The sequence below is a fragment of the Galleria mellonella genome, unplaced genomic scaffold, assembly GCF_026898425.1.
Source record: "Galleria mellonella isolate WM207_F2 unplaced genomic scaffold, CSIRO_AGI_GalMel_v1 utg65, whole genome shotgun sequence".
In the NCBI taxonomy this organism is placed as follows: Eukaryota; Metazoa; Arthropoda; class Insecta; order Lepidoptera; family Pyralidae; genus Galleria; species Galleria mellonella.
This window is the reverse complement of record NW_026442138.1, coordinates 9,383,510-9,406,918: the sequence shown is the minus strand read 5'-3', so window position 1 is coordinate 9,406,918 and position 23,409 is coordinate 9,383,510. Positions and strand designations below refer to the sequence as shown.

General features: G+C 29.9%; 1 protein-coding gene across 3 annotated transcripts in view; it reads right to left on the bottom strand.

Moving 5' to 3' along the window:
- Nucleotides 1-23,409, bottom strand: part of LOC113519898 (hypoxia-inducible factor 1-alpha-like) — a 134,681-nt gene that overhangs the window by 34,335 nt on the left and 76,937 nt on the right. For all 3 annotated transcript variants that reach the window (XM_026905118.3, XM_026905115.3, XM_026905116.3), the window contains exon 7: nucleotides 6,573-6,717. In XM_026905118.3, coding sequence (XP_026760919.2) covers nucleotides 6,573-6,717 — 145 coding nt within the window. The remainder of the gene's footprint in view (nucleotides 1-6,572; nucleotides 6,718-23,409) is intronic.

Sequence of the window (23,409 nt, the reverse complement as noted above, 5' to 3'; positions counted from 1 at the left end):
TTATGATAGGATGTATGACGAACGAAATGTTAAACTCCATTTATTGGTCCGATTTTGGTATAAACAAAAACACGAAATTGAGTCCGAAATTTCGAAATTTCATTTCATGGTAGACCCGCAGACGCGACGTGTTGACCGCATACAAAAAGTTGTATACATGTAAAATTACGCTAAAACTTGTACCAGTCTCTATTGGAAGAGTGATATAAGATTGAGAGCGCTCAAGCAGTGAGGAATGGAGAAGAGACTTGTTGCCGAAATGTTATTAATAATATATATTTAACAATACTTTTATATTATAATAAATGATATATCATTTCTGCTAGGAGGGTTAAAAAGCCTATCTTCGCGAATCATAATAGAGTTCGCTTAGCATAATCCACCAAGTTTAATAGGCCTCTCGCTCTGAAAGTGTATTATTAACGAACTAGTACATTTACATCGTTGGATCATACGGAGGAAGTCTTATTTTGATTTATGTACAGAGGGATTTTTTAGGTCCACAGGTCACTTACAACGTTGGCTTTTATACACATCCCTTGTTTCATATATTTTCATTCATAATTCATCTCATGCATTACCGGTTCAGATTATTTTTAACGCTTCATTCAGGCAGTACAGATGTCTAATGTCTAAATAAGATTTAAATGTTTTAACTTGCCTACATTAACGCAGGTTTTTTTTAATTATATAAACAGTTTAATTAATTTCAGCAGTTATATAAATTACCTATATAAGGGGTGAAATATTAATGGCACATAAAATAAAATTTACAGACGACATAATTATAAAATAAATTAAGGACAGCTATAAAATAAATGGAAAATAATAATGTTTCCAATTAAAATTAAATAAAATATCAGTTTTCAATTTAATTTATAATTGCGCAGAGTTATTCCATTAAAACATTGATATGAAAAGATAGATATATGTTATGGCCATGACATAAAAGAACATTAGTTATTCAAATGTATATATTAGTTAAAATTTATCAAAATTAAAATACAGGCACTTAATTATTATAAATTACGAAACCTTACGTGGTTAAGAATCGAAACAAGGCAATCTCTTGTCCACGTAGGTTTTCAATTTCGAAAAACAAGAAATATCAACGAATTTTTTTTGGGAATGTCACTTTTACGAGTTATATTTGTGAATGTTGAAATTATTTTAGATTATTTAAAAACAGGGCTCACTTCCATATAGCTATAACTATATTTCAATCACTAATAGGAAATTAATTACGGACAAAACAGTAAGTACATTAAAAGAGGCAAAAAAAAAAGTAAACACAACAGAAATTGGTGAGTTGCCAGTAAAAGTTTCTATAAATGTAACGTACTCTTATCAAAGCCACAAATTGAGATAGGTCGTTATTACAAGATTTCGAAAAGATATATATAAGCAGACAATTATTTCAAACCCTACTAAAATAGTTTCAATATAATTTCGTTGATTAGTGTACTAGGTATTCGGCGTAAACATGATTAAAAACGGGAGCTTTTTAATAATACAATTAAAAATTGTTCCAAAAAAACAACTGATTTCAATCTTAATAAAATGATCAAAAAAATATAACTCGTGAAAATACTTGGACTGAAAAATTTATCAACAATATGAGTTTAGATTTGATGAAGATACTCGTATTGCGAAACGTATGCACGCAAAGTACTAACTCCAATTACAAATCAAGACTTTAAAGTTTTATTACGTTACTAAATTTAAAACCAGTAACCCAAATCAGTATTTTCCATGTTAAACGTCAAAAGCTATGCGTAAGTCAAATTTCATAAAAATTGGCCGAACTGTAGAACCGACAAGTTTTTTTTCATATTTACCTTCTTTCACATAACACTTGAAAATAATTCTTTCAATTATATTATCATTCACCATATATAATAAAATTATCATTCAGAGAAAAATTTTCATAATTAGTGCCTAGCAACAAACATTAATATTTATTTAATGGAACGAGTTGGTAATTATTAACTGAAGCATGAATTATATAAATAATTTACGAATATAATTCTTTATTTACACTTCACATATATAGAAGAGGCAATAACAAGTACGATAAGGGCAACCTTGAACCACGTTTTCCTCAACCCAATAGTAGGGTAGAGCAGGAAATAATATTGGCAAGATCTACGATTAGGAATGTAATTTTCCAGCTACGCAATATCTCACTACCCTTTCAATAAAGGAAAAGAATGGTAGGTTTTAAAAACTTATTTATAGCAATCTATTAATTAAATATAATTATTTAAATAAGATAAATTTCCAAACAGAAACTAGTTTGGATGCAACAAGAGATCTATTATATAATATTAATAAACGACAAGAGATGTAGAAACTTATGGCACTCGAATCAATCTGATCTTGTCCACCCCATAAGAAACTTCGCGTAAAGATAAATAAAAAGAAGAATCGATTAGTCGCCGTTTGATTAATAGACAAAAAAAAAATAGGGAAGTACGACATTGAGTGTCTTGTGAAGGTTCCGAGTTTGACTGATCATATATTTCAAGTTACTGAATTTATTTGAAGTCAAATAATTTGAGACGATCACTGTGAGTAATAAAGTGAAGTTATAAATAAGTACATATTATGTAGTATCTTTTCAACAAAATATATTTATGTCATAATATTGACAGACTATGATTAAATACAAAAATATGAAGTATAATCTGATAACGATACGTGATTATCATGAACACCAACGCAAACAATCACTATTTTATCTAATAAACCCTTTAATCACATTGGTCAGCAATCAATGAGTAAATCCCTACATTCTTACAAAAATGTTTTACACATTTATTAGTAATCGATCAGACTTGATTAACTTTTAAAAGTAACGGGCACATGTAATAAATAAGCAACTAAAAACTATAGATATACTTATATTTGAAAAACTTACAGCATGTCTATGTAAATAAGCGTGAAATGAAAGAAATATAACAGTCCAATATAATAACTAAGATAGCAGAAAAGATACCCAAAATCTGGGCACAAAACGTAGAATAACAAAAGTAAGCGGCGGTAAAAATGAATTTTTATTATTGGAAAATTAAAGCCTTTTCATGTAGTAAAGTAATTGCAACAAAGGAAACCATTAAATACCCCAAAAATAAATGTATAAAATTTAAGTTGAAATATCTTCTCGTTTGCGATGAGAAGTATAAGAGTAGTAACGCTGTAGAATGACATCGTAAAAATATAATGAAATGTCAACGTCATCTGGAAGGGAAATGAAAATGGTCTTAACCTTATTAAACGGCCTCAGTGGATTTATACCAAACTATAGAGCAAGATTATAGCATCACTATCCGAGAGTTCATGAATTACATAATGAAATCTCGTCGTCCTATGTTGAATTTGAATCCTCCCAATATATTTTATAGACCTTAGTAGTAGGTTGAAATCGATTTGTCTGAAGACGAGTTTAAGTCATAAAAACCAGCAATTATTGGGTAGCTATAAAAACATTTTTAGAGCGCAGCCTGTGCTCCTTTACGTATTGTATGATATTCCCTAAAATGTGTTTACCATTATCACAGACAATTTTACAAGTTAAAAAAAATTAATTAAGTTTTAAAAAATATCCGTATATGGCTGATCAGTAAATTGGTACTGAACAGTAAAACAGTCTCATTGGGAAATAGATGGATAGATAGATAAAGAACAAGTTTATTTGTGTACATACATAACAAAAAAGAAAATCATGTATAAAAATAAGCTTCTATAATACGTCTAAAGAACAAGTGCCGTAAGTGAAGTGTAAACAAAATTATTTTTATGTCATCCTACATCTCCTACATGCATATTTATGCCAAGCCCATAGTCAGACCGAGATATTATGAATATATAAATATGTACAAGATAGGTACGTTATGTAAGATAATTAAAACTTTGCATGAGCACAATAAGTTCAACCCTATGAACTTTTTATCTGTAAACAAAGAGGGACTATACGATAAGAGTAAACCGTTTAACAAACTATGTTTTATAATAACAAAACAATGTATATCATTATCACAATACAGTAATGCTAAAATTATGAAATATATTACAAACTAATTAAGTATTTAAATCTTGGACTTTGAAAATATTCATAATTTGTAAACATCAAAATTTAATGATATTAAAAATTAGCTTTTGCCACGACTTCATGTGCATAAGCTTGACTTGTAAATAACCAGTTATAAATGTTTAATAGCGAAATAATGTTAGGGTTAATTCACAAAGGTAAAATATGAACGACTTTATAGAATAAAAAAATAAAACAGAATTTGGTCTTTCCTGATTTTCATTATAAAATGTTGAATGCAAGTTTGGAGAAAAATACATTTATACTGCTTATTCTACAATTTATATCATACAGAGATCACGTTGATTTACTGAATTCTGACTTAGCCTACTTACAGAAAATTTGTAACTTCATAAACGGTTTGTGTCGAATAAAAAAATAAAGCAAATTCTTCGTAAACATTGACAATAAAATTAAATCGTATATTAATGCATAATGCTTGGTGAGTCTAAATCTAATACTACTTCGCCATAATATTCTTCTACATTTGATATTAAAGACGTAAGCGTATTTATTTTTATTGAATCTAACAATGAACCTAATGGCTTTGGTAAGTAGTGCCAAAGAAATTGAACGGATACTTTGGTTAGAGCAGCCAACATGTTGTCCCTGACATGCGTCGTGAATACTTTAAAATTGTGGCGTGATACTTATCCACATTCACTGTTGGTGTCACGTGAGTCACATGGATAGATGCTTACGGACAATTAGGTACCATAATATTAACATAGGACCATTAAAATTGTATATATATATATATATATATATACACAGCCAGAACCAGTAAATCTAGAATCTTGAAATTTTGTAGATAGGATAGCGTATGTGAGCAATAAGAATTTTGAATATTCAACTCCTAAAATTATCAAAATTCGTGTGTAGGGAATCACGGGCAATAGCTAGTAATAACTAATATCTAATGAGACAAAAACAAGTCGATGTCTACGTTTGTTTCCGTTTACTTCTTCTAAACCAAGAGACGAGTTTTGATACGGGTTTGACTATTATTTAAGGGAAATTTGTTAATACAATTTACGTTAGTCAATATTAAAAATAAAACAATAGGAACAAACATCATTTAACACAAAAACAGAGCTACTCAATAAAAACAAACTCGATATTTGCGTCTGTTCATTTTTACGTTTACTTCTTCTAAACTAAGCGTTGAGTTTTGTTATGGGGTTGACTGTTATTTTTACAGAATATTTGTGAATACAATTTACTTTAGTAAATATTAAAAATAAAACAATAAAAATATACACCGTGTAAAACAAAAACAGAACTACTCATATTATAACGGTAATATTTATATTTTTATAATCTATGTATAAGTTTCTTCATAATCCATGTTAAAAAAATTGACGAGAAAACTTTTAATTCGGTTTTAAACTATTGAACAAAAACAAACACAAAACAAAAAATAAACAAGAAATAAACAAACTTAATTATTTTTTTAATTATATCTCATTCAAATCCTGTAGGTGGATTAATTACCTACTACATGGAAGATACCATACATATAATAATCTTATCCCGCTTTTGTTAATGCGACCTTGAACACGTATTCTGAAACCTTGCGAGATCAAGGCCAACACGATCTGACAAGGATATTACGAGTATTTTACACCAAAATCTTTGTAATGAAATAAAACCATAGAGGATTTTTTCACTCGGGTGCTTTCGCTTTGACATTTGAAAGCTATAAAGTGACGTGCGCAGTGCGCAATTTCTATCGTTTCTTTTTTATTTTACATTATTTCTTTCTTGTTGCTTGCATTAAAAAATAATATTAAGCGTGAGGCTTGTGAAATAACCAGTAATTTCGTGGATTTTTTAAAACGATTTATAAACAGCTCCTCTTTATTGTTATCGATCATTAATATTTTTAATTAAAATTGTAGTTTCTTAATTTTTAAATATATATAAGTATTTGATGTTTTTGTGTGGAACACGCATAATAAATGACTACCTTTTCTTGTCCAAGTACAAAATAAAAAAAAATATATACCTATTTGAATTATTTAATTTGGAAATTTCATAGTCTTTGATATAATTACAGACATCATGTTGAATGTAGCCGTAAATCGTCGTAAGAAAATGGAAAGACGTTTATTAATTTTACGTGGATTCTATTGTTTAAGTACAAACTTTATGATGATTGCAAAAATGTTCTTATTCATTATTTGTAAAGATATGTATAGATATATTGATAAATTACAGAAATATTTGCGGTACGATATTATGTATGTATGAAAAAGTTTTAAAAGGCGAAGACCAAAAAGTAATTTAGTTGTAACTTAAATAATAAATAAATAAATTATAAAATTCACGAAATAAAAAAAATCCGACTTACCTTATTCCAAATATATCATCTATATGAAATTATAATTTTAAATGTGCATTTTTATATACTTATATGAAAAATCATCTGAAAAGTAAAGGTAACACTGTTAGTAGTATATATCTTTACAACTACGCCTACCTTATAATGTAATTGACGCAGACTACGCTGACTGGTTTCTGCTGCTTGTCTGTGATGACGGTGGCCTGGGTCTGCACCCAAGCATACCCGCCCGTCTTGGCCAGGAAGCGATATCGCCCGGTTTCGCATTGTCCCTTGGAAAACACTGTGAACAATAAGGAAAGAGTTTAAATTCTCATCTTTAAACTAATGTCAACATTAGGCAGTAATAGTTGAGACATCAGTGGTGACAGCTCAGAATACAGTCTGGGAATCTCAAAACCAAGTTCCAGGATAATAAATTTTAAACTTTTTAAATTGATGTTTGGATCGTTTAAATAAATAAAAATGACTGTTAGTTGATTCGTGCATTAAGCAGGTAAAGTCGCCGAGAGCTTTCGTGTATTTCGTGTAAAACTGTAAACAACAGAAGGCGACATTCTCACACGTATTTAATGCATATGTGTGTAATAGTACTGTTACTTTTTTTAGGTTCTAATATATGCTTAAAATGACCTAGACAGTGTTACAATAAAGTACAGGGCTTTATACCTATATGTATAGAAGATCCCGAGTGAGACGCTGAATTTCTTTAGTCTAAAAAAAGAAACGCAATTTTTCTCAATCGTTTCAGGTCTGGGTCTTTATTCCCTTAAATAAACTGTCTAATTTTGTGATTTTTGACATACAAAAAAAGACTTTCTCAATTCTTTTAAATTATTTTGGTACAATTTTTTACGATTACATCATTAATTCTAAACCTATTTTCACAACCGGTAGGGTTTACTTCCTACCCTACTTGTTTTAAGCTCGCTTCATTTTAATTTTGTTACGTTTGAAGCTATCATTTTTTGCTTATTGTGAATCAAAATATTCGTATACCTTCATGCAATTTCACGTTCTAAATTCAAATATGTAACCTACATTGTAATCTATGTTATATCTCGTTGGCTCATCGTTTATCATTGAATGTTTTTAACGATTAGACCCTTTTTTGCGATGCAGAATGTTTCTGATCTAGGGTTATTCGAAAATTTATAAATCCAAGTTCGAATATTCTTCGTATCATATCAACAATACCAATTCAATTACTTAAGAAAACATTAAAAACTCGTTAAGGACTACATTTCTTAAATAAATAAACGTGGAACAAACCGTGCCAAGCGAGAGTAAAACAAATTACGCCAGTATTTACCGGCGACTCCCGAAAATCGACTGTTCAAATAAGCCAAGGAGTGGAATAGAATACTCTTTATCTCGAGACACGCAGGCTCATAACACGGGATTAGTATTAATATGCGTCTCATAGGTCATTTGTTATAATAAATGTCGATAATTCCAATAGTACTGTAATTTCACACTCGCTTTTCAAATTTTAGATTCAGTAACGGATTTAATATGTAACTTTTCTTCTATAACATTTCTTTTCAAATCGTTTCATAGTAACCTATGGAATTCAGAATTCATTTCAATTAAATTTATAGTAACAACATTTGTAGGCAGCAAAATATTCAATATCGGATACAAGTAATGAGAAAATGAAGATCAAGTCACTTTGTTATTATTATGTGTGACGTTGCTTTGTAATTATTGTTTACAATAATAATATAACTTTGTTGCACACGTAGTAATATTTGTATGATATAATGAATAGTGATTCTAATTATTTATATCTGGAAATAAATGTCACCATACACATATATAGAGACTACCTTGTACCTGCGACTTCGTCCTCGTAATTAGAATATGTTTACTAACCGGGATAAAAAGTAACCTATATCCATCTCTATCTCATATAATATACGTGTATACAAAATTTTAATGATTGGTTGAGCCTTTAAAGCGCTATAATGTAAAAAAAACACACTTTCACACTTTTAAAAAATTAGTAAGGATACCATCACTCCAGATACACGTTGTATTACAAATCAGGCAATCTATATTTAAATAATTTAGGAGATACCGGTTTCAGAGCGAGGAATCCGTAATCTCCTACTAATTTAGTCATAAAATACGTGATAGGTGGGTATATGTAAGATATTATTAGATAAATTGTTTCACGCATATACAAGTTAAATTCCTTAACAAATATTAACTGTGGAAAATATGATTCCTATAATATTAATAACGTTTATTTCTTGGTAATACTATACTATACAGTAAAATTCTTAATTGTAAGATACAGCCTTTCTAAAAAAAAAGAATGAATACAATGATAAACATATTCGATACAAGAGTTTTTTTCCAGTCAATTTTTAAATGTCTGATATAAGTGATGACAAAGAAAAATATTTAAAGATAATGTCCCATGAAAAATTCGACTTCAATTTTGACAAAACCAGTTATTATAATTTAGAAACTAAACTACTGAACCAATTTTAGTCAAATTTATTTGGGATTAATCTGTACGTATTCCCTTCAGACAAAAAAAAATCCAAATCGGGTTATAACACACGGAGTTATGTGGTAACCTTAGATTATATAGAGAGCGTCGAGCCTCAAAAACGGTTCAACTTTTTGTCAGCTAATCGTTAAAAAAGCTGACTCGGTTTATATAATCTTGACGTTGAGTATCTTGAGTACCTCGACGTATTAATAAATAAAAAAACGTGTTTATACATTAAAAAGATGCAGAATTTATAAGAGAAAATAAATATAGAATCTATAAAGGAATCGCTCATAACTATTTATCACGCTAAATTGTATGAAAAATTTTACTCGTTTTTTTCGAAGCGTTTCTATGGAGACACTCGATTTATATAATCTAAGGTGATAACAAACAAAAAAAAAAACCCAATTGAGAATCTCCTTCTATTTGAAGTCGTTTGGGAAACTAATGAAAAGTAAGGAAACATTTTTTGTTTAATACCTGTTGCCATCTTAAATATTCTCGTTGTGAAATTTGCCATAAGTATAGTATTTGGCCTGGAGAAGCGAAGAGGTTGCATTTTAACTTGAAATTTTATCACACAAATACAGTAGAGAGCAAACCTTGTAGACATACAATATGAGCTGCGATATATAAAATATTATATTCAATTTCTATAAATGACAGGCATTAACACTAATACTGTATAATAGTAAACTGATAAGATAAATGGTCATAACATAATGCGAGAGGATCGTAACAAGAACAGGCCCCTAGGGATCAGTTAATTCTTTTATAAGCATCATAAGCCGACCATTTTTTTCCCTTGATATATTACCAATGGGGCCTTACTACCAAATTAAAAAGCAGGTTTGGCCTGGATAACGATCATTCTTGAAGTAAAAATATTTGTACCTACCTAATAGTTTAAATTAAAAAAAAAAAATTACTTCATATTAAATGAATTATGTTAAGACTCAAATAAATTTAAAGTGACTGGTTACAAATATCTACAGATAGGTATGGGTTATAAGCAGAGGTTACATTTCAAATTATATTTAACTAGTTGTCACGTGGAACTTCTTACGAGTGACCGCCGATGTTGATTAACCAATATAAATAGTAGTCTAATATCTTAGAAAAAATGTAAGTAATTCTATACGGATTTAATTCAAATTATCATCAATAAATAGAGTGATTAACAAAGAAATATATCTATAGGAAAATATCATCCAAGTATAGATTTTGGCGTTACTGGAAATTAGAATTTGTTTATATATATTGCTTAAACCGTAAGATATAAATTAAAATAGCCTTCAAAACATTTAAAGCATGAAAAATTCAAATTGTTCAGTATTTTATTTATCACAAAATATCAAATAATAAGGGAATAGATATTAATATCGAACTTAATATTATCTATTCCTTTATTACAAACATATATATATATATATATATATATTACTCTTTACTATTTTGATTCTACTGTACCTACATGAGATAAAATGAGTATTGCGAGAACTTCAAAATTTACTTAAAATATGAATTCCGCATGACACTTTAATGTTAGTTAGAAACATTTACCCGTGTGAAGTCGAGACGGGTCAGTTAGTGGGTACTGACTAAAACACAGAGGGTTTAGTGCAATTAATTGTTAACGAAAGTGTCCCGGTTATTTCACAGCTACATACTTAAATTACTATTCTCATATGTTCACTCTTGATTTATTAATAGATATACGTGTGACTTACGACAGATGTAACGAAGTTAATTAGTGCGACCCGAAGGAATTATTGAAGCAAACATGAATAACATTAGATGATCCCAGATATAGCTTCGGTTTAGCACAGCCTTTTTTTTAAATAGGGTCGAGTAACATGATTTGCTAATAATGGAACTTTATTTAGGTAAAAAAAATTAAAATCTGTTAAGTATTATTTTCTTTTTGAGTTTATACAATACATATTTTACATACATAACCAGGAATTAACGCGATATAAAAACTTTTACAGGTAAATAAAATTAAACAATACAATAAAATCTTTCCTCTTTACAATATTAGTTTAAATGAATTACCTAAACTTTCTCTACAGCTGAATGAAGCCGATGCGATTCGCTAAGATAATAGCGGTGACATGAACAGAAGTACCTAGTTGATCAAAATTTGACGACAATTGAAGATATAAAGTTCTGCGGTTGGAAATGACTTCGTTTAAAGTTACGACGAACCTGTCGCTTCAGCTATTCGTAATGAAAAGCTAATAAATGGATTTTTAATTTTACTTATGACGTGAATTGGTTTATTATTTATGAATTTCTAACTTATTTCTAATTTTAACCATATTTGAATATGGTTAAAATAATACTTAGCTTTATTTCTAAACTGAAAATGTATCGAAATGAAAAACAGTATTTGATATATTGTTGAAGCTATAATGCCAGGCCGCAACACAGATAAAAGTCCAAACTTACGACACCGAAGGGTGTCGTAAGACAAAACGACGGTAAACCACAAATTCCTCCTAACATTTCTAAAATAGTTGTTATTTTTTTTTTCTATCAAACCTATTCACTTTTATATATTACCTAGATAAATAATTCAATCATTAAATTATTAATCAATATATTGAGAACTTAGATATTCAGTTTACCATATACAAACTCTGACTGAAAAGTTTAAGTACGTATCGAACGGACATTTTCCATTTACAATGTCCAAAAATAATAACAAAATAATGCTATACCCCAGAATATATACAAAGAATTAATGATATTATTAAAGAACCACATATTCAGAATTAAGTCACTTTGAGTGCGAAAACTTATTTGTTTTACCTGTTTCTGTACTCATTAAACAGTATTATCACGTTTTCAGCACGTGATTGATAAACAAAATTTCCAGTATCGTCTGGCTCCTCATAAACTTATCACAACCAATACTCGTAAGTATCATAATAATCTTATGTAAAAAATTGCGTGGTAATCACACCATAGGTAATGTAATAGACATAATTTTATATTCGATTGTCACACATTCTCCACGTGATACATAACTCAGGTTTTCCTCTTCAGTTATTTCGAAGACTTCTTCCTTTCTTTTTTCGGTATTTTAGGAAATTTTAAAAAGGAGATTTTCAATTAAACTGTATTATTTTAAAACTAATTTTCAATGTCTTTATGGATTTTTTGAATCCAATTTATATCTTATGCGAATTTAACTCAATTTAATATAACTTTCAGTTTTATTTTAATACACATTTAAATAAAGGTTTTTTTAATAATAAAAAAAATTGGTCAACATTTTCATAGCATACACTAAAAAAACTATAAACGAAAGGACAACCTCCTCCTTCTTTGAATGTCTTTAAAAATAAAAATTCTAACACAATATATAAATTTATAAATAAACCAAAGAATATAAATAAACACGAGACATATACTCGTAGTATATAATTTCGGAGGAAGCGTGAGATGTCACGCGAAGAATGTGTGGTGAACAAATATAAATAAAATTATGCCTATTAATTACCTATGATGTGATTACCACGCAATTCTTTACGTAAGATTATTATGATAGGCACTGGTTGAGATAAGTTTTTGAGTAGTCAATACTGGAAATTTAGTTTATCAACCACGTGTTGAAAACGTGACATTTCTGTTTAGCGATTTTAGAAATAGGTAAAACACTATCTCTTTTATAGTTCTGTATCGGAGGCTTCGAGAGTCCATAAAGAATAAAATTCTATTCGTTATCATCATTATACGTAACTGATTTTTCCATCGTCTACTGCTAAGAATAGGGCTTACCCATACATCGCCACAAATCATGTTCCCGCTTGAGACGATTGGAATTCTGGGGATGGCGTAGTTTATTTTCAACAACATTACCTAAGTAGTTCATTACTTTTAAATATTTTACATATTATGGCAACCAACGTCGTGTAGTCCCAGCATAGAATAAGCCACCCTTTCCTTTCTCGTGGATGTCGTAAGAAGTGACTAAGAGAACTTAATAGTTGAGGGATGGGTAGCAGCGCCCCTCATAAAACGTCTCTAAGTTCTGACTCCGGTTGCCAACCCTCCTGCCAAGCATGGCGACTAGTGGCAAACCCTCCTAATAGAGGGAGAACTTTGATCAGCAGTGGACAATTAACGGCTGATACATGATATGTATGAAATCCATAAAAATAAGGAAGTTAAATTAAACTACTACTTTGAATGCTATATTTTAGATTTAAACACTTCAATTGTGTCAAAACCAGTTTTTTTTTTAATTAAACTACCATCTTTGTAACTAACTTATTTAAGAACTAAACTACTGAATCGATTTTATAAGAAATTTATGAGACCAGTCTGAAAGTATATCCTATCAGATCTGAAAAGTCGGTTCAAATCGGTTTTCAACTGACGGAGTTTCAAAATAACGAAATATACAACCGAACCTCCTTCCTTTTTGAAGTCGGTTGAAAAGAAGTTTAATTTGTTCATCTGACAATGCCCTTCTCAAGCGAATGCGTTAATTTAAACTTTCTCGTTTGAAAGCTGGATTTATTGGGATGTGATTTGAGTTGTTGTCAAACTGTTCCGATTTTTTATTATCCTAATCTAGGAAATAATATTATCTTGCCAATATAATAGTACTAGGCGATGTCTATAAGTTTATGTGCGATATTTATGAAAAGGGATTTTAATAAACCTAACAGATGCTAAAACAATAATCTGACTGTCTGTATGTTCTGACATCATGCAAGAACTATTCCACGAAATTGGATGCAGTTTTGCAGTTGTATTCCTGAAGATCTAACATAAAATCTGATGTAGGTTTTTGTTTATACGCCACTTAAAAATAGTCAATTTTATTGGTTTTCCTACATCTGAGATCGAAGCGTACAACTAGCGGGCAAAAAGTTAAATATAAAACTGAAATCAGCTGAATCCTTTAAAAGATATTAAATGAAGAAATAAAACAGTAACTTTTACTTAAAAAAAAGATAAAACAGTAACGTAAATTTTTTATGGTCATATAAATAAAATATTTAGTCAATCTGGTAAAGAATTGACGCCACAAACTGATGACATTGTTCATCATGCAATCGTATGTTTCAATAAGGATTCTCAAATAAATTGATGAGACACGGTATTAGCAAAGTACATTATTAAAAGGTATTCATCAACTTTTAAAAGGCCGGCAGCACACCTGCAATGCCGCTGGTGTTGTGGGTGATCATGGGCGGCGGTAGTCACTTACCATCAGGTGAGCCGCATGCTCGTTTGCCCCCTGTGTTGTAAAAAAAAAAAAAAAAAAAAAACTTATTTGACAAAGGAGTATTCGAAAAACGTATTTTGAATTGCGGTTATCTTTGCCAAATTACATTCAGTTAAAATTAACTGTGTTAAATTTTCTCATCATATTTGCGATTTTTTATTAATTAATTTATTAGCAAAGTTAACAATAAACAAAGTTAATTAAATAATTAATTAAAGATATGATAGTAGACTTGCTTCCTACTACGTTGCTTAAAGCAAGTTTGCTCTAATAGATATATTTAGTTTATGTAAATAAATTCACTGTCTGGGTAAAGATATATCTCCTAGAAATGTTAGCACATGACGGTAAAAAATATTAAGAAACAAGTGTTATAGGCTTGAAGCAGCACAGAGCAGTTTCAGAATTAGGAGGCGTTACATTTCCGTAGGGTCAATGTGGCATGTGGAATTCTCGTAACATTAAAGAAGGCAAACGAAAAGGAGTCACGAAACAGAAAGATAAAAGGGAATGTCCAGCTTTAGCGATAAGGAAAAGAGCAATATATGTGCCCGTACAGAATTTGCTATTTGATAAAAAAACTTCCGAAAAGCTTGTTGAGAATATATAATATTTTTTTATTGACCTAATTTAACAATTTTAGAATGTATATTAAACTCACGGTTATTGAGACAGACATTAATGAGATTAAATAATTTATATAAGATCTTATTTTTTAACAACTAAAGATCAGTTGAAGTATGAATTTTGAAATTAAAAGCAGTTATTTCATACACTACCAATTTTAACGAAAATGAAATGTACTAGCATTGTCATTTATTCAATTACCGAACAGTTCTCTATTATGCGAACACTTAAATGAAATGTAAATAGTTGGAACGTTCCCAGCAGTTTGGATAGCAACAACAGAATCAACAAGAAAATAAATTTTACTTAATGATTCATAATAAACATTGGTTTAAAAAAACAAACACAATAATACAAAACGATGTATATATCAATGCATCTAATAAATTTATTAATTTGAATTATAAAATGTTCCCCGTCTTCAATTAGACCGTATAAAATAATACTTATAGTATCTTAAAGTAAAAAAGAAGGAAATCCAACCGAATTGAAAACCTCTTTGGATAGATATTGAAAAAAAAAATGTTTTATTTGCACTTAAAAACCAGTAGTATATGGACATTTAAAGTTAAAATGTATACAGTAAAAAATATAAAGCTGACATTTAGATGCAATGCTGAATATACAGAACAATATTTTGAATTTATTTTTTGTGTGACTAACAAAAAATATACTGAAAATAGTAGATGAACATATCAATGTACTAAATATTACAAATCATGTAAATTTGAATTCAAAGTAATAATAATAATAATAATCTAACGCATTATTGGAATACTATTGTATGATACAACAGCGGGCACAAAATTTAGTATCTAGAACACTGAAGGCTAAAATTCTAAATTATACAAACTGCAGTGAGACATGGTCACATTTCCCTCAGACAATTCAATAATCGTGACAAAGCGTAGTGACGTTTAACAATAAACAAGTTTATGATTGTTAGAAACAATCGGTGCGTTCACCCTTAATAGAATATTTTGATAGCAATAAGAAGATAAGCTTTAAAGAAATTAATCGACACCAACGACTTAACCTAAATAGATCAAACAGACTTTAAGTAAAAATAAATTTATCGAACTGAATATATATATATATATATATATATATATATATATATATATCAAGGATAAATATTATCAAGGATAAATTGAAATATGAAGTCAAGAACTGTCAAGAATATCTTACTAGTATGTAAAAGTGGTGATTGCACACAATTACTTAAATATTGCAATTTTATATTTATTGTACAGATCTTCGAATATTACAAATGACTGGTTATTAGAATAAATATTAGAATAAAGAAACCAGAGGTCAATGCGTCACTGATGATAAATACGTAGAAACAAACAAAAAACAAAATATATTCATTCTAATCAAGATATAATTATTACGGAAACGTAAACAAAGTTATTATTGGATATCCTAGGCTAATAATTGATACAAATTTGATTTTTAATTCATAAAACAATATAGTATTGCAAATTTTTATCGACATAATATTATTTTGCATAAAGTAAATTCTAAAGCTTGATTCACAGTTTAGCAACTAATATGTCAATTTTTAAACGATAAAGATGATAGTGAAAAATCTATTCAGAGTAGCACAATGCCTAGTTTATACGAACTGGATATGGGGATAACAAGCTTTTTAGGTGAAACTATAAACCCCGAACTGAATACCGAGTATGGTGCTATTGACCTTTGGATCCTTTGTAAATGTGCTATAAAGTTTACTACTTGTGCTGGAACTTTTCCCGAAAAAATAACTGAAAAAAATATCGCGTGTTACTCTTTAGCTACATCCAAAAGAATTCGTTCTTTATTTGCTTTAATACTTGCATGTACTAGTATATTTTAGTCAATTATAGTCCGATTTTGATAATTCATTTTGCGATTGGTTTACCATATTATTTTTATTTAAGGAAACAAACCCTACAAGGTTTCGCGTTCTAAATTTAAATATCAATATAATGTTTATAAAACGCAACGTAAGCCACTGGTACTTAATCTTATAACGTCCGTTTGGAAATCACCTATAAACATAACGCCAGTACATAATTATTACGGTGATGATATTTTGAGATATGCTCAAGAAAATAAAGAAATGTGTTGTAGTTAGATATGAATTTCGTCATACAAGAATAAATTTTTTGGGTCCTAATCAATGTCGGATAGTTTTGAGTTATTCATCGATATAATACGCGAACGGTATGACAGGGGACTGGTTACTGACGGAAATGAACCCTGTTCATTGACATGACAAGTCATTTTCTATGTCCGAGACAGTCGGCCAAGCAATTTTTATCTGACAACTTGATAATCCGACTGTAGCGTTAATCGGTAGTTTTTACATGTACAGTAACCAAATTTAGCAGATGTTTACATTTTGTTGCATAGTTATTTTTTGCAACTTCATTAGTCTGTAGACTAAAAACGGTAAATAATAATTCCATAACTATTGTTTTTTCCTTTTGAACACTGTCTGTAGTGGTTGAAGGAAGGAAACGTTTAAGATATAATATATCCAATGCACTTTAACAAATAATTGTAATTAATTTTTAGGGCCTTCTCCATCGCAATTATTTGCGATTTACATGTATTACAAAATTCATAGTAAATGTATGGACCATGAAGTAAGAATTTTATAAACTACTGGATACTGTAAAGCAATGTAAATACCTGTAAAGAGGGACAATTTAGGCATAATCTTTTGTTGCCATTCATGCTGGCCAGACGGTGCGATATAGGATTTTATTTCGAGGTTATCTAATAATAATAAACTTAATTAAAATACTGAAAACTGTCAATATTAGTGAGCAGTTTAACGAAACAATTCTAATCTAGCGCCTAGTTTATATATAGACTTTCGCAAAGTAACAATTAAAAAAGACGTGTAAAAAACTATGTCATGCTCTTGTACCCTTCAACATGTATTTATTAACATGAAGTTAAATATGAATTAAGACACTGCAACTAAACCATCGATATGCATAATAATTTGTTTATTACATACCAGTATCATCAGGAAAAAAAATACTATAAAACTAATCGCGGGATAATTTATATCCCGCGATTAGTTTTATAGTAATTTTTTTATGCAACATATTGGAACCCAAGGAATCGAGGTGCAGGAAAATGTAACATATATTAAATATAGCACAGTACTTCGAATGTGATGTGGGACAGGAAAAATTCGAGCGTTTATTTGCATCCGAAATAACGAAAACAGAATGCGACATTACCCGGACACGAACACTTGTAAGCTATAAACATTTCGGTATATGACCTGAAGCAACTAACGTCACCAGCTTAATTTTTATTGCAATGCACCTAAACAGCCAATGTGATTAAACGTTTGATCTAAATTTAAACTTGAAAATGCAATAAATTAGCAAAGAATATTCACTATTACAATGTCTTTGAACTAACGTCCATATAATTAATATTAGGTCAATTTGCAATAAATCAGTGAATCCAGTCTTTTTTCCTTTTCATCCTAAAATTGTTCACTTATTTTAAAAAAGTGTTTATTAGTAGTCAAGTATTTCAATAGAACACTGAACTGATGTAATAAATATCTTCTCCCAAGGCGACAATTAAGTATGTAATTTGGTGTTTTGACAACCGTATACAATTATATAAAGTTAAATAAATGTATGCGTGTAACTTAGATAGAATTCCAGAATTTAGAGTCAATTTATCCTTAAATGCAAAATACTATAAAATAGATTACCACTTTTGTTTCAAATTACGCGAATTAAAAGTTATCTATCCATGTTAATTAAATTACACACGTTTACTGAACTAAACGAAGAACTAGGCATGAATGAAGAAACCCTATTGAAGCCTTCACAATATGACCGTTTTCATTATTTATAGATATTGTCTATGTGAAAAGTACAATAAAAAAAGTAATTGTTTCAAAATTGTCCTACTACAATTACGTTGAAGCCACTCCCCTGTAATTGTGAACAAATTGTGTGGGGCAAATTTTTATTTCGTCGCTTCATTTGCGCCAATTAGGCAAATTGGTTAACGCTCCGAAATCTATAAGACAGAATACAGTGAATATTTGAGAATATTTTAGTATTAAATAAATGAATAAAACAAATTTAGGTACTGCTTTATTAAAATATCGTTTGGAAAGCACCAAATAACATAATCATCAAAACAGATAATAAAGTTGGAACAGACTTTATTGAATTTAAGTGATCAATCGGTTATATTAATGGCCGTAGAGACTGAACAAGAAAGCGATTTCGAGGACTCGGATAAAATTCCTACAATGTAGTCGTAAAAGTGGCAATTCTCGTAACTATAAACGGTCAAACGTTAGAACAGTATTGAACAATAAGAAACTGTAGCCTTTTATTTCAATAGTTAACGATCCATGAAATTTTGCAAAGCAAATCACTCATCGTAACCATGTAAATAAATTTAGAGACTAAATTTAAATTGATATATGTGCCGGGAAGGTTCGTTAACCGCATTTCGTTAGTTTGTTTTTATTCTGTCGACACATCTCAGTTATTGGCATCTCATGAAGATAATTAAAAATCTTCATGTAATGATGAAGATAATTAAAAAATTTCATGTCGTGTATAAAACGCAATAATTTATAAAAACTAAAAGAAGTTGGAAGTAATTCAAAGATATTTCAACTACTTATATATAATTTACATAAAAAAAGAGTTTTCTTGACAGTCCAATGTTTTGCCTAGATAGTCTTATATACTGTAAAAATAACATGATTTTATATTCAATAATTTTGATGTATAAATAGTAAATATAATGATTTCTTGAAAAATCTGAACTACAAAACGAGTAGATGTAATCATAAGAAGTCCCAAGACGACGCAGTAATTTCGAGGACTCGTAAAATTCGCCGCTTGTTATCTCCACTTCGGCAAGATGAGATTGTCGAAATAACTACTATCTTGAATCTAGATTATGAAGTCTACTTGCCATATGAAAAGATATTTAAGCATGTATCTACATTGAAAGTAGTTGACAGGAATAATTTTTTTTAAGTAATTAAATATATATAGAACATTTATCGTCTCAAGATAATTAGATAAGACGACGCCATGGTTAATGTAATTGATATTTTTGGATTTCTCGTACCTATTATCCATGTAAGCTAAAATATAAAATTTATTAGGTTATAAGTCAATATATGTGTACAGCTTCTTTTAGTTTCAATGAATTTCTTTGTATCGCAATTTCAATTAGTTAATTTGAAAACGTTTCGTATAGGAAATCATTGAATTTATCTGAATTAAGAATATTTGGCGATCGTTTTCACTTTGAAAAGTAAATAAAAGCATTTAAGCGACTCATTATAAGACGATTACAATTTTCGCAACTCATATTTCGAGACAAATGAACATATACGATGATGAACATATTAAAACTAAATAAACGGTTTATTTCAAGTTGTATACAAATAAAACATTAAACTAAAATTTTAATTTTATATTCTTTATTACCCATACAGAATATAAAATTGCATATAAAACAAAATTATATGGCCGTAGGGATAGAAAAGACGGACATAAAATCATTACATTAGGATTTCTATTTTAAAATTTAATAAAAGAACTCCAAAATGGTCGGTTGAAAAGAAAAATATAGACAAAACTTTTATAGCGGATATTAGATGTTTCAGTATCTCCGTAAGGTACTATCGATTGAATAATTGAAAAGGAACAAAAACAATAGATAATACTATTGGAGTTCAGTCGAGCATAGATATTATGACAAAAAAAGCTGTTATATAGCCAGAAGAAAATAAAAAGAAAAACATACTTTCGGTGAAACAGCAGAAAGATTCAAAATAAACATATCTGTAGCAAGCAACGAAATATTCCAAAATGTTAAAAGCCCAACTGAATTACGAAGGAAATTAAAATATCTCCTTGAGCGTCGCTTTATAAAATCGCTCATATCCGTGAATGAATCTGGAAACGAAGTTACTGTTGATCTAATACGATAACGGCTTTTTTTAAAAAAAAAAATATTTACAAATGCTTTTTAAAATTACATTCTGAAGGTTCTTTTCAAAGAGGACTTATTTTAAATTGTACTGTTTATGCCGTGAACATGACAAAGCAACGAATAAGAAAAAGAGCAGACGAGTGTTTTAGATATCTTAATCATGTGCAAAGAAAAAAGGCGCTTGTTATAAGAGCAAGTGTAGTTTTTATTACGTACGAATAATGTACAACTTATGTTCATGAACATAATTATAATACAATACGTTATAAACGATATTTCGGTACACCTCGACCTCTCTTGATGCCAAAAGGTCTGCTAGTCTAATACTTGAAATGTTTTTGGTCGACAGTTGTTTAGATGCCAAAATATTGTGGTGTATCAGAATACTAAACAATTCGATTTTAGCGTAAAAAAGACTCCATTTGCCATACGAGTAATAATAGGGTGGCGGATGAAATTATTTCAGCCATTGGAAGATTTTGTTAATTTAAACGATATCCTTCAGATATTTGTCTATTATTACATATTCCCTTATTTAATAATAGACAAATATTTAAAGAAAAATTAAATAAGGTACGAAATCTGTAATAATTATTAGATAAACAATTACAACATTTTATGATATTTACTCATAAGTTTTAGATTGTTTTCTTATTGTTATAAGTTTAATTACGAAAACATTTAGCCAAAATTAACATTTTATTTTATTGTTAAAAGTTTCGTAAGTTTATATTTGAATGTAATAACTACAGGATTATGATTGACAGTCCCGTATGGTCCCGACACTAATCGAGTTTTCTGGACTAAAATACACATAAGTCAATTCGGTAGTTATTATATTAAAATATAAAATCGACAATATTGATAAATTTAATATTATGATAAAATTCCAAATCATATCGATTGGGCATAGCGCTGCTAGAAGCCATTCTTTTTTCTTCAAATTTCAAATGGCTTTTCTCAAAAAATTATATTATTTTCTACTCCTTAAACCAATCTCAAATTTTCGTTTATTTTCGCTGCGCAGTAGTAGTAGACAATAATGTTATCTTACTTATCTGTAAAGCTGTTTGCAAATAAGTCTCATATAAATTACTCAAATTTAAATCCAAAAAATTCTTCAACAATTCCATTTTTCCAAAAAGCAAATAGTTACCTAAAATTGAGAAAAAAAAAATCCAATCTTGCAACGCCGAATAGACATTAATTACAAAGTAAACAAAGTAACGCCCATTTGATGTATATTCAAGGTGATTGCGATTTCAATTCTATTGTATCAAAAATCACCCTGCAGAATTAAAACTAAGTGCAAAAAGGATACGTCAATTCAGCTTAATTAAAAAAACTATAGAATCTTCTACAAGTAAGTTCTTCTGCAACTACACAAAGTATTAGTCGGGTCAATTAATACAATCGACATCGCTACTCGCGGCACCAATACAAAAAAGAAAATGTGGGAGTGATGAATCACATTGGTATTTTCATATCTATTGCGTTCAAGATCAAGGCAGCAAAAAATCTGACCGATAGTAACAACATGTTCTTATATTATGAGACGTGAACGTGTCGTGTACAATAAATGAAAGTTTACTATCAGTTTCATAGTGGTTGTTTTTTAGTGTCATGCGATTTGATGTAATCTAAAACTTGCGTAATTTTAACGTGACTAATTAAGTACGTCGGTTGGAAGAGCAAAATGTGTGTATATTTAGAATCCAATTAAGTATTATCACATTCTGAAGTTGTGAAGTTATTTAAATAATTATAAATATGGAAAACTTCAAATTAATCGCAGAAATTAATTCAAAATACATGCTCAGTTTTGTCTTATTTTTTAGATATGATTTTTGTCCACGATTTCAGCTGCGTGAATATAGAATATAAACTCTTCCCGTTACGTATTACCCGGATAAACAGGATGCATCTGTGTGCCAAATTTCACCCAAATCTTTCAGTCGTTTATGCGTGATTAAGAAGGTAACAAACATTCACAAACATCCAAATATAAATTTTTTTTTTTTTTTTTTACAACACAGGGGGCAAACGAGCATGCGGCTCACCTGATGGTAAGTGACTACCGCCGCCCATGATCACCCACAACACCAGCGGCATTGCAGGTGTGCTGCCGGCCTTTTAAAAAGGAATATACTCTTTTCTTGAAGGTTATGTTGTCGTATCGGTTCGGAAATACTGCTGCTGGAAGTTGATTCCAAAGAATGGTTGTGCGTGGAAGAAAGTGCCTTGAAAAACGCACGGTGGAAGACCGCCACTCGTCCAGATGATTGGGATGAAACTTTAGTTTGTGGCGGGTTGTACGGTGGTGAAAATCAGCAGCAGGTATCAATCCGAACAATTCCTCAGAACACTCCCCATGATAAATTCGGTAGAAGATGCACAGAGATGCAACATCTCTGCGCAGTTTCAGTGGATCAAGCCGGACAGTAAGGCGTTGACTATCGATAATACGAGCCGCCCGACTCTGAATGCGGTCTAACGGAAGGAGTTGGTACTGTGGCGCTCCTGCCCACAGGTGAGAACAGTATTCCATATGCGGCCTGACTTGGGCTTTATATAATTTCAGGCGGTGTTCTGGCATG